The 12158-nt window shown below is 46.2% G+C and overlaps 1 protein-coding gene across 3 annotated transcripts in view; it reads right to left on the bottom strand.

Moving 5' to 3' along the window:
• ABCC2 (ATP binding cassette subfamily C member 2) overlaps positions 1-12158 on the bottom strand; it is a 59537-nt gene that overhangs the window by 1667 nt on the left and 45712 nt on the right. For 2 of the 3 annotated variants that reach the window (XM_024735027.1, XM_024735028.1), the window contains exons 24-31: positions 11360-11515; positions 9441-9640; positions 7848-7974; positions 6156-6257; positions 5576-5719; positions 4577-4735; positions 2983-3149; positions 358-552 (exon numbers count right to left, since the gene is read on the bottom strand). In XM_024735027.1, the coding sequence (XP_024590795.1) occupies positions 358-552; positions 2983-3149; positions 4577-4735; positions 5576-5719; positions 6156-6257; positions 7848-7974; positions 9441-9640; positions 11360-11515 (1250 nt within the window). Of the gene's footprint in view, positions 1-357; positions 553-2982; positions 3150-4576; positions 4736-5575; positions 5720-6155; positions 6269-7847; positions 7975-9440; positions 9641-11359; positions 11516-12158 lie in introns of those variants that run through there. The other variant, XR_003001806.1, reaches the window with a different exon arrangement.

Genomic DNA, 12158 nt, shown 5'->3' with positions numbered 1-12158 from the left:
CCCCCCCCATTTTGAATTATCAGATTGTCAGTTAGAAGGAACAGAAAGCTTCTGTTTACAGGCAGAGCAGCTGAGACCCAGCTTAGTTGGGAAGGTCTATGGAGCAATATATATCACTCCTGGCTTGGGCCTCCTCCACCCGCCATACTCAGTTAATAGTTACACAGTTTCCCATTTTACCTTCAAGACAGTTCCCTTAACCCTGTTGGCCTTCATTAGCTTGATGTATAATTTTGGGCAAATTACTTGCAATCTCTCAGCCTCCATATTTTCATCAATAAAATGATGGTAGTTAAACCTGTAAAGAGACTGACAACGGGTTAAGCTGTGGCTATCAAGCTCTGTCCCCCGACTCACTTGTCACTGTCCATGATGGTGTGTAGCCTGTGGGCAATGGTGATGGTCGTGCAGTGGGAGAACTCAGTTTGGATGGTTGTCTGGATGAGGCGATCTGTCTCTAGATCCACCGCAGCAGTGGCCTCGTCCATGATCAGAATCTTGGATTTCTGAAGCAGAGCCCTGGCCAGGCACAGTAGCTGCCTTTGCCCTATGCTGCAGCCAGTGGAAGAAACAAAGCATTAGCCCCTAAGGACCAAGGAATAACCTGGGTTGGGGCTTGGAGGGGCAGATTTCATGTTCCAGATCAGACTTTCAAAATCCACACTTCCAAATTCCCCTAGAATGCCTTAGCCTCTTCCACTAGCTGTTTATTGTTACCAAGGGCAGTGTTTGCCAAACTTTCTCAATTAATTGGAAGACCCACCACAGGTACTTAATTTAAAAATTCCTATTTCTGGGCCCTGCTCTCAAGTCAGAATGGGGAGGAGCCTAGGAACCTGTATTTTGAATACACCCCAGGAGATTTTCGTGTTTAACAAGTTTGGAAAACACTAACCCTGGAATAGTGCTTTGCATTTAGCTACAGTGATATCTCAGTACCCGACTTCAGCAGTATTTGACCTGACACCATTAGTATAGGGTGAAACCGCATGAGAATGCCCCAGTGGCATTTCTTAGTGGCCTTAGCAAATTCATTTGTTATTTTAATGTGTAATTCTAGTCTCAAGGCTAATTATTTGTTCAGGGCCTTCTCCCTTGATTAGAAACCGTTGCTATCTAATGAACATGATGTCTTGGTGGGAGATGCAACGTTTGTGGAATTCGAATATGCCTGTAAAATGCAAATCACTTTAAATTGCTAAAAGCCAGTAATGAAGGCTGGACTTCTTATTTACATAAAGAACATTTGGGAAATGATGTGGAGGAAATATTCGTGAATTTGGAATTGCTCTTTCCTGCTGTGGCCATTAGGGAACGTATTAAACAGGGGGTGGCTAAAGTTCTGTAATTCTCTGTAAGAAAATTTATGCAGGAGATGAGAAGTCACCCAAGATGAACTTGCAGTTTTTCTCTGTAACGTCAGAACAGAGACACTGAAAAACTATTTACTTAACGCTTCCCAACTCCCACCTCGTTCAGTTGGACTTCATAGTAACAGGCTGTTGCTAAGGCATCAATTTGGCTTTCAGCTGCTGACTCTCCCGAAGCTAACTGATCTCCAGTCTCTGATTAGAGAATTTTAGGTTTCATCAGCCCACCAGATCTGAAATCAAGGCGCTGGTAATGCCAGGTAAGTTTCTCCCAGCATTCACAGAGGATGGTGTGATTCTGTTCTCAGGCCCCTATCACATCCTGCCCACATGGCCCTGCACACCTGCAGCATTTACTGCACAGAATTTACTCACACGAAGTGTGTCTTCTCCATCACACTGTAAGTGCTAGGAGGGCATGGATGGGTCTGTGGCATTTTCCTCTGTATTTCCAGTAGGTGCTCAATATATGTTGACTGAATGTTTGAATGGCCTTTTTAATAGGCCTGAAGACCTACTTCAGTCCTGCTAGTTCCTAGATCTGTCGCTGAGGGAAAACAAACATGCTGGTGTTCTCTACCAAGGCTCACAAGTGTTCCCTGGGGCTACACACTGAAATCACCTGGGACCCTGAGTCAACCGGTCTGGGGTACAGCCTGGGCACTGGGACTTTAAGTTTCCTGAGTGATTCTAGCGTGCAGCCTACTTAAGACTCAACCTTCTAGGCCGTGCATCTCATGCTGTAATGTGCACACAGATTACCTGGGACTCTTGCTAAAGGGCGGATTCTGAGTAGTAGGATAGAGCCTGAGGTTCTGCATTTATAACAAGCTCCCAGGTGAAGCCAGAGCAGCGGGTCCATTAATTGAGCTACTGAGCCTTCCCTTCTGAGCTCCAGCTGCTAATGGTGCATGCCCTGCCCACCACTCTGAAGGCACCAGGGCTGCAGCAAGGCCGGCCCCTGAGCCACCAGCTTTGACTGAGAGCTGACCATCAGTGTGTGGAGGGAGAAAAGAGGTGGTTGTAGGGAAAATGCCAGGCCAACTTGTTAACTGACAGAAAATGTGAAGTGTCAACATATGAGGAAACACTTTGAAAAGATAACAAGAACTGTGAAGCCAAAAGAGTCTTTGTGCTGGTCTATGGTGTTCCAAGGACCCTGCGGACAGCACATCTCCATCATCCACGTGCTCCTTAGATCAGGGCTTCTCAAACTGAGGTGCCTGTAACAACCCCTGGGGATCCTTTAGAACTCCCATCTCCAGCAATGCCACGTACCAATTACATCAGACTCTCTGGGGCTGGACCAGGCATAGGGATTGTTTTCAGCCTGAGTGCAGAGTGCAGCTGAAAACCCCGCACAACGGTGGGATCTGCAAGCTCATGTTTGTAATGTCCTGTGAGGGTATGTTTACTGACAAAGGTTTTCAAGAGTTTCCAGGCACATTCACGTCTATTTTAATCTTCACAACAGGTTCGTTTTACGCATTAGGAATTAGACCTGGAGAGTGAAAATTCTTTGATGCCAGGCACCACCATGCATGAGTAACAAAAGTAGTGGTCCCCTCGCCTCCTCCACAGCCTGTGGGGGAAGTGGGTTATGAAACATTACCTCAGGTTGTCACCGCCTTCTGTCACTTCGTAGGACAACCCAGCTTGCAGGCCGTCCACGAAAGACTTGAGGTGAGCAAGCTCCAAGGCCTTCCAGATCTCCTCGTCTGAGTAGTTGTTGAAAGGGTCTAGATTCATCCTCAGGCTCCCAGAGAACAGGATGGGATCCTGCAAGTCAAGGGACGAGGGAGTTAGTGGGGCTAATGTTAGAAAAGGAACAAGTAGGGACTTCCCTGGTGGTGCAGTGGTTAAGAATCCGCCTGCCAATGCAGGGGACATGGGTTCGAGCCCTGGTCCGGGAAGATCCCACATGCTGCAGAGCAACTAAGCCCATGTGGCACAACTACTGAGCCTGCGCTCTAGACCCCGCGAGCCACAACTACTGAGACCGCGAGCCACCAACTACTGCAGCCCACGCACCTAGAGCCCGTGCTCCACAAGAGAAGCCACCGCAATGAGAAGCCCACACACCGCAACGAAGAGTAGCCCCCGCTCACCACAATTAGAGAAAGCCCCTGTGCAGCAATGCAGCCAAAAATAAAATTTTTAAAATTTTTAATAAAACAAACATCTGGCTTTTATATATATATATACATACATACATATACACATATATATATTTAAATTTTCTTTTATAAAAGAAAAGGAACCAGTAATTCCTTGTGGCCAAGAAAGTGAGCAGAACTGGTCTGAGATGGAAAGCTGGTTAGTTAGTGGTCCAGCTTCTCCAAGATTTCCCCGCTGCAGGCTTTGAGCTAAACACGGGGAGCTAAACACAGCATTAAGAGGAGTCCTTGGTTTTGTTGTTGTTTTTCATTCTGAAGTTCATTTATGGATTTCCAAATTTGCCTTAGCATCCCTTAAAAAGATGAGAGGAACGTCCCACACCCCCAAATGAAAACTCATGGTTTGGAGGTGGAGGGATCGGGGCAGGCAGGGGAAGGGGTCATACAGTTACAAGAGAAGAATTTCTTACGCTCTTGAAGAGGCTGGTGAAAAGAGTGCAACAAAGGGAGCAAACGCCAGACAGACCAAAGCCACCCCAGAGACTTGGCTGCAGCAAGCAGAGGACAGGTTCTGATGAGGACCCACATACCCCAAGAGCCTCCAGGGCAGTCCTTGTTTGGAAGGGTCTGGAGAGGAAGCTGCAGGGAAGACTTTCTTGCTGATGCACTAACCATTCCGCTTATTGGCAAAACATTGCCACAAATTCCCTCCACTCTCTTTTAACCATATCAGATGGGGAGTACAAAGCTTAATAGTTTCAAGCTTCAGCAGCAAAACTGCTAATGCTGATTGCAAAGGTCCTGCGAACCTTGATGGGCTATAGAAATGCTAAATAATCATCTGCTCCATTTGACTTCTGCTGTGTTGCTGCCACCTACTGGTTAGATACTGACAGTCACACAAGCATATTACCAAAAAAATGTAAAACTTATTTCTGTAAGTTCTGGAAGCAATGTGTCTTAGGGAACTAGCTTAGGTATCCCAGGTAGACAGCAGAAATGACGCCACCAAATGAACACACATCAAGAAGAACATGCACATGTTTCCTGTATAACAAGCTACATGTGACAGTACGTCCTACAGCTTACCTGGGGGATGATGGTCAGTTTCTCTCGGAGGTCGTGGAGCCCAATGGAAGCAATATCTACCCCATCAATGGTGATCTGGCCTCCTGCAGCCTCTAGGATTCTGAAAAGGCTGTTTGTCAAGGATGATTTCCCAGCTCCTGTCCTGCCCACCACGCCAATCTGTAAATACAGTTCCTTGGCATGTTAGTTCACCATGTGATTATTGAGGGCAACAATTTAGCCAGGGACATTCATAATCACAGGTGGAAAAAGACAGTGACTGGCTACTTCATCTCTAAGATGTTAAACTGATTTTGGTTTTGGTGGGGAAAAATGTACCTGGATGTCAGAAAAGGATGGCTTTCCCATCCTACCTCCTAACTTGTTGCTTGCTGAGATCTACATTGACTGCTGGAAATGTACACATCTGTTGCAGTTATTCTTGGAAATTATAGATTTTTAAAAAATCCTTGTTAAAAGTGAGGAGAAGGGAAGGATTGGGTCTGCCATCAGGTCTGAGAAGCAGACCCTGACCTGGACCTGAGCATCAGTACCCAGACATATTTTTGGCCCTGCATCAGACCCCAAGTCCTCAGAGAACAAGAAAACCATACCAGGACTTTGCAGACCAGAGGGAGAACTAGGCCATTCTCTCTGCAGGGACAAACCTGCACACAGCTGTTCCCACCAGTTCCTTCCCCAGGCCGGTGCTTCCTCCTGACTTCCCCTCTACAAGCCTTGGCGCTTACAGGAAATGAGCCCAGTCAGCCACAGGAGGAGAGGGTGCAGACAGGGAGATAGGGGAGGGCTGAGCAAGAGAGCCCTTACAGGCTTAAGTCTGTTTGATCCTGTGTGGATATCCTGCCCTCTGGTGGTGGCGCTGTGTCCCTACACCTCCCCAGGGCAGAGGAAGCGCCCCAACCCTCTCACTTCCACCAGATTAATGAAAGCCCAGAGTCCACTGCTCTCCACCTCTATGTTCACAAGGACTCACCCAGGCCTTTCTTCAGCTCCACCTACCTTCTCAGTGCTCTTAATGTCACAAGTGATCCCCTTCAGTACCAGATCCAGCTCAGGCCGATACCGTACTTGGTAGTTGCTAAACTGGATCTCCCCTTTGCTGGGCCAACCTTCTGGAGGCCTCTTATCAGTCACCCATGGTGCCTGGCAAGGCGACAGGAGGAAAAGTGCTTTACACAGTGACAACTCGCTCAACAGTCCCCACAGGACTCATGTCACAGAACAGGGTAGCAGTGTGCCAGCCACCCGTGAGCATCTGCATTGAATAGACTGAACTAGACTGGTACTTCCAGAAGGGTCCTACCTTATTCAATTAAAGAAACCCTATCCCACGAGGTTGTTCTGTGCATCTCCAGAATGAAGCCACCATTTAACTTGGTGCATCCCAAGACCTGACTTCTCCCAAACCATTACCTATTTTAGGTTTCAAGAAATTAGGTTCTTTCAGTTAGAGCAAGGGAAACTTCCAGAGAACCTTTATGACCCCATGTGAAATCTCTAGATAAGGTGAAGATGCACTCTCAAAGCGGTGGCTTTTTTTTTTTGGCCTTGTCCCTGGCTGCTTCTGATTCCTCCTTACCTCATTTTCCACGTTTATGTACTCATTTATTCGCTCAACAGCCACAATGTTGGTCTCTATTTCTGACGTCATCCTCACTAGCCAGTTCAGGGTTTGTGTGATCTACAGAAAAACTGGAAGACTAAGGATCATCTCAGGCTCAGAAACCAACCCAACCAGTTAAACCACAAGGTCAATCTAGTGCCTACTCTGCACCCAGCACTATGCGGGCTCTACGAGCAAGGAGCAAGGAGAAGTATAAGAGACAATCCACACCTCCTTGGGGGAGGGAATGAGGCCGGTGCATTGAATGGTGGGAGGACAATTAAGTGCTCAACTGTGTGGTGCTCACAGGAAAGGCACTACTAGCTTGGAGTGGCCTAGGGCCAAAGCTGAGGCTGGAGAGGCTGGCCGTGGGTCTCCTGCCTGTAAGCCCTTAGGGGTTAGGGGTGGCATTCTACCAATGGGGAAAGCATAAGGAAAGACACAGGGTAGGAGAAGGCCTTCCAAATAGCTGCCACCTCTGCTCTCAACAACAGCTCCATTGAGAACCCAGCCCTCAAGGTGGGACATCCACATGGACCCCTGTCCTCTGTTACCCCAATAAACTCCAGGTGCCTTCCTGCCATTACAGAGATAACATCTAACCACTAGGAAGATGACTGTCATGATCTGGGCCAGAGTCCAGGGAATCCGTGGGTTACTCAGAGGCAAGCTGCTCACATGCAAGCTTTTTCAGGCAAAAATGTAGTCCTGGTACATACACACAGGGAATCTTTGTAGAGCACATGGTGGTTAGAGAGAGGGAGAGCACAGGAGGCTGGGGACTACAAGTAACCACTTGGTGAAGCCTGGACCATATGAATTGTTGATATTTGAATGTTTTTATTTTGGTTCAGTATAATATTTCTCCAACTCTTTGCCCCATCTGTCGTAGGTTAATAAGCCTAGAAATGAGGGGATGAAAGGGCAGTGGGACAAGGAACCCTGTGATTCATGGTAAATGACAGAGTCCTTTTGGGTGTCCCGCCATGATCACCTTGGGCCTTATTAACGCCAACTGAAAATAGCACCATATAGAGCCTGCTGGTAACTGTGCAGACCCCCAGTATATTAGTTCAGAAAGAGTCCACAAAAGATGGCCAAATGACTCATTAAATGAGTATCATTCATTAAACATTTACCATAGTGCCAGTGGTAGCAAAATGGCTGAGTGGTAGGAAATAACGTCTGATATCTATCTCTTAGTCAAACAGGGGATGCATTATATAGTTCTATTAGACTCTATATTCTTTATTAAAATTAACTCCAATTATTCTGTGATTTAACAAAATAAACATAGAAGTTACTTGTTCAGAAGACTTTCTGGTTACTGCTGCATTATAATAGAAACACTTATTTTCTCTTTTGATTATAATCAAGCAAAGAGACAGGAAACTATTAGATAATCATCTGAGATCGCTTCCTTAACTACCCAGGGCAACACAATTTATGTCCAGTTACCCAGATGACACTGGTACCTACTTAGAAAGGGAAAGGAGCCCGTCCATGGGTTACACAATTAGTAAGAGATGGAGCTAGGGTTTGAACCTCAGTCTCCCCTGGTCCCTCTGGATCTAGAAAGGAATCAAGAGCACAGACTCCACGGTATACCCGAGACTCCATTTAAGAATAATGCATTAATTCAACCAAACTCCCAACCTTCAGACTCACACTGAGTGCATTGGAGAGAACAAAGCCCACAGTGTCCCCACTCAGGGTATCTCTATAAATAACCATCATCAAGGATGAAAAGAAGACGATCAGGTTCCCAATCAGCTCCAGACGAACTGCAAGCCACCTGGAGGGCAACAGAACCAGAGAAAGAGGTGTCACTGAAAGGTATCCACTTCCTTACCTTACCCAGCAACCTAGGTGTTCCTAGAACATTCTCAGAGGGCTTGAGTTGGTAGGGCTGCATTCTTAGGAGGTGTCTCAATTTGACTATGCCATGTGTTCCTAAAGTCTTTTAAATTGGATTTTAGAAAATAAATTGCATTTTAAAAGATACTAGAAGAGCAATGTCTCCCAAACTTGCCAAATCTTAAGAATCATCTGGTGGCAATTGTTAAAAATACACAAATTCATGCAAAAAATTCCTGGACTCTTCCCCAGGAGATTCAGGGAATGGGTTTCAGGAATCTGCATTTTAACAAATGTTCCAAGTGAGTTCTTTTGATTAGGCATGGGAAACAATGGCATAAAGAATCCAAATGTAAGGTTAGAAAGAAATCATCACAGGAAGGTTCAGTGTACCCTGTCTGATTTCATGATTTTTAAAAAGGTAGAGAAGAAGCTGGAGGTGGAGGGAAATTAGGTGTGAGCTGATGACAGGGAGGTATGTCGGGGCTTTGTAGAGAACTGAATAGTATGTAGATTGACGTAATTTATGAAAACTGACTTTCCCAGTAAAATGTATTTAACTAAATTTGAATAATTCTAGCACGTGTACAAATAAATATGATACATATTTTACAATGGGGGGGGTCCAACAGAAAATTGACTCTTATGCCTGTTTCCTTCTTGGAAAGTATCTAAGATAAAAAAATCTTTACAATCAAATTTCTGACCTCTCCATGTTCCAGATAACACTAAGCATCATTAGCCTGCCCTTCACACCGCAAGACAGTGTAGAAGCCACTCAAGAGTTTTCACTTCCTGAAAAAGACCTTCCTCCTCCAAGGACACATGACTTCTTGCCAGGGTCTGATGAAGCTGGAGAAATCAAGAATGCTCACCCTTTTTGGATTCATCTCACAGGATGTGAGCTTTTCATTTCTGTCATCATTGATTTTGCCTAAAATTTCCCAGCTTTCCTCCCTCCAACCTCTGCTTCTTTCACCACCCTACAAAGAGTGTCCTGCCTATGGAGAATCTCACATCCATTCTCAGGGAAGCAAACAGAGATTATCCAGTTCACCCAGCACGTGAACAGTACCTGGGTTATCAAATGCTCACAGATGTCATGTGACTCCCTCAATAAGCCTATGAGGTAGGTTGCGTTCCAGCCATCGTACAAACAAAGAAAATGAGATTTTCCTGAGAGGGGTCAAGACAATTCACCCCGCTTGGTAAGTGGCAGAGCAGACAGAGGGACCCCCAGTCTCTGACTCCAAAGCTCATGCCTTCTCCTCTCTACTCACATGACAGGCGTGTTTGGCAAGAGTGAATTTCACAACACTGGCCATGCCTGCCCTCCCACAGCTAATGTCAAAACTGCAGAACCCCGAAGCACATATTTGGGTGAATATCCAGGGGCAGCCTCACCTGTTGGAGATAATCCAGGAAAAGACACATTTCTGGTTGGTGTCCGTCACCATCTCATTGTGCTTTAGAAATCGCTCCTGGTGCTCAAAAGCACGGATAACAGACAAACCTGACACAGTCTCACTAAAGTGAGAGTAGATTGGGGACCTGGTGACAGAGTCCAGTCGTCTCAGCTGGCGGGAAGTAGCCACATAAAATATCTGGACCCAAAAAAGCGAAGACTCAGTCATACAATCATATCACATACGCTGTACCTCTTCCTTCATGGCCGTGACCCAGTATTCTTTACGTTGAGGCCACAGCTCACATCTGAACAGAGAAGCGGCTCTGGTCTCATCTCTGACTAGAGGAGAGATGAGAGAGGCTCAGAGGAAGAGGATGCTGGGAAGATCTGGGGTTGGAGGGAACAGAGAAGCACGAAAGTGCGGACACCACACCTCACTCAGCCCTAGAGGTTGGAATTTTCAAACCACGTAAGGAGTTTTGTCAGCCTAATCCGTATGGTCCCAAGAATCTGCACATATTGTCTAAATGACAGTTTTGTAGTGGTTAGGAAAAGTCTCTAAAAGATTTTATAAATGCTGCTGGGAACCGAGGGGTGTGTAAAGTGGAGATGGGCAGTAAATGGTCCAAGAAAGGTATGCCAAGGTTTTGATAAAAATTGAATAATCAGGTAAGTGACCAAAATTGTGCTTTGACAGTGTGTGAAGGTAAAGATCGTTTGGAGGTGTGTGGAATGCTGAGGGTCTAAGAACTGGAACTGGATGTAATAGCGCAGGCTGAAGGGGGAGGTTCAGTGGGGTGGGTTAGTGGTGCTACTAGATTCCAAGAGGATTTGTTGAAACTAGGGAAGAACTGGGCATTTGAGTCAGAATTCAGAATGTTATACCTGGAAATTTCCTCAAAGATCCTGCTTTTTTTTTTTTTTTGCGGTACAGGGGCCTGTCACTGCTGTGGCCTCCCCCGCTGCGGAGCACAGGCTCCGGACGCACAGGCCCAGCATCCACGGCTCACGGGCCCAGCCGCTCCGCGGCACATGGGATCCTCCCGGGCCAGGGCACGAACCCGTGTCTCCTGCATCGGCAGGTGGACTCTCAACCACTGCGCCACCAGGGAAGCCCAGATCCTGCCTCTTATTTGTTGGTTTGTTACTGACAAAGATGACGACGTTCCTGAGGAACTCAACACAAACACCAGGTGGTGTCAACTTACCACAGGCCACAAGTCTGCCCTTGACTGAAGGGCTTCAGAATTGCTTTCTCAAGGTGATCAATTCATCCCAAAGGTAAATGGTGGAACTAGAATTCTCTCCACAGCTTCCCTCCCCTCATCAGTTTTTATCATGGTCATGGAGCCCCTTACACTTGCTCCAGTTTTTCTGTGAGACTTGGCTTTTAAGCTGTGTCCTCAAGAACACACTGGAATTGAGCCTAAGCCACCCACAGACACCCCAGTGAAAGGAGAACTGCCCTGAAGTGAAAAGAGCCTGGGCTCCTGCTGAGGGACATCTCCAAGTAGATAATCCTAAGCCAACCAAGGAAGCAGCCTTAGCACAACTCTTCTAGAAGCAACTGATTACCTTACCATTGTGAAGGGTCTTACAGAGCTTCAAGACTTTGTCCAGAGCCAACCTCAAAATAGTCTTGGATCCAAGCATAAATATGCCCCACTTACACTTGTGGGGTGCGGGGCAGAAGTTAAGGTGAGACTGACCGTGAACTTCCACCCACCCATCAGTGCTGACACTTCAGCTTCAGAAAGTGGCCTACGGGCTCCTTGGTATGTTATTATCTGGCTCAATGACGAAGATGCTGGAGAGGGGAGAGTGACTAGCAATAAACACAAGAGAAGAGTCTCAGGAAGGAGCTTGGGCTTTTATGAGTAGAGAAGGAAGGAAACCTAGCCATTTCCAAACCTACCTGAACAGACACATAAATGATGCCAAGAGGGATGATGACGATGATGAAGACTGGAGTGGCCAGGCAGATCATGACCAGGGTGCTGATGATGCCCAGGAAGCACAAAATCCAGCTGCGCAAAGATATGGGGAGGGTGTCATCCACTGTGGAGATATCCTAGGGACACATAAGAAGGAGAGATGGTGTGCTAATGAATTCCTATGACATTTTACATCTTCTCGGTTCCAGCAGCGAATTTGCTCAGTCACATCAGAATGCAAATAACTATATGTCCAGGGTTGAAAGAAAAACAGAAATCCTCACCAGCTATTAGTTCTATGCAGATTAATTTTGACCCTTACCCGGCACATATTCTCCATCTTTCCTTCCTCCACCCCCTCCTTTATCTCCTCTTAAGGGCTCAGTCATCAGCTCCAGAGGACCCTAGGTATAATTCTCCTTTATGGTCTGAGCCACCTCCTCCGCAAAACATACTGTATAATTAATGACAGTTTCCTTTTTCATGCAAAAGCAGTTAGCAAAATATGACTGTTGCCTAAGTAACTCACAGTAAGATCTCTGTGTTCTCTTTTTCGGAAGATTAATTATATATATATAACAACAGTGGAAAAGAGTGCAACATTTGCAAAATTCCTGTGAGAAATCTCCCCGTCCAAAATTGTGTACTTTTTTAGCTTCTATTTAAGAGCAGAAAGCCCATTTAAGTTGTCTCCAGTGACATCATGCCCACCATCTTTGTTCCACAGGAAGGTGACAAGTGAGGGCCTGCCCACTTTTGAAGCAGTCACCATGTCCCCAG

The sequence above is a fragment of the Neophocaena asiaeorientalis genome, unplaced genomic scaffold, assembly GCF_003031525.2.
Source record: "Neophocaena asiaeorientalis asiaeorientalis breed wild unplaced genomic scaffold, Neophocaena_asiaeorientalis_V1.1 scaffold240, whole genome shotgun sequence".
NCBI lineage: Eukaryota > Metazoa > Chordata > Mammalia > Artiodactyla > Phocoenidae > Neophocaena > Neophocaena asiaeorientalis.
Note: the sequence above shows the minus strand (reverse complement) of the source record. Positions and strands in the feature narration are given on the sequence as shown.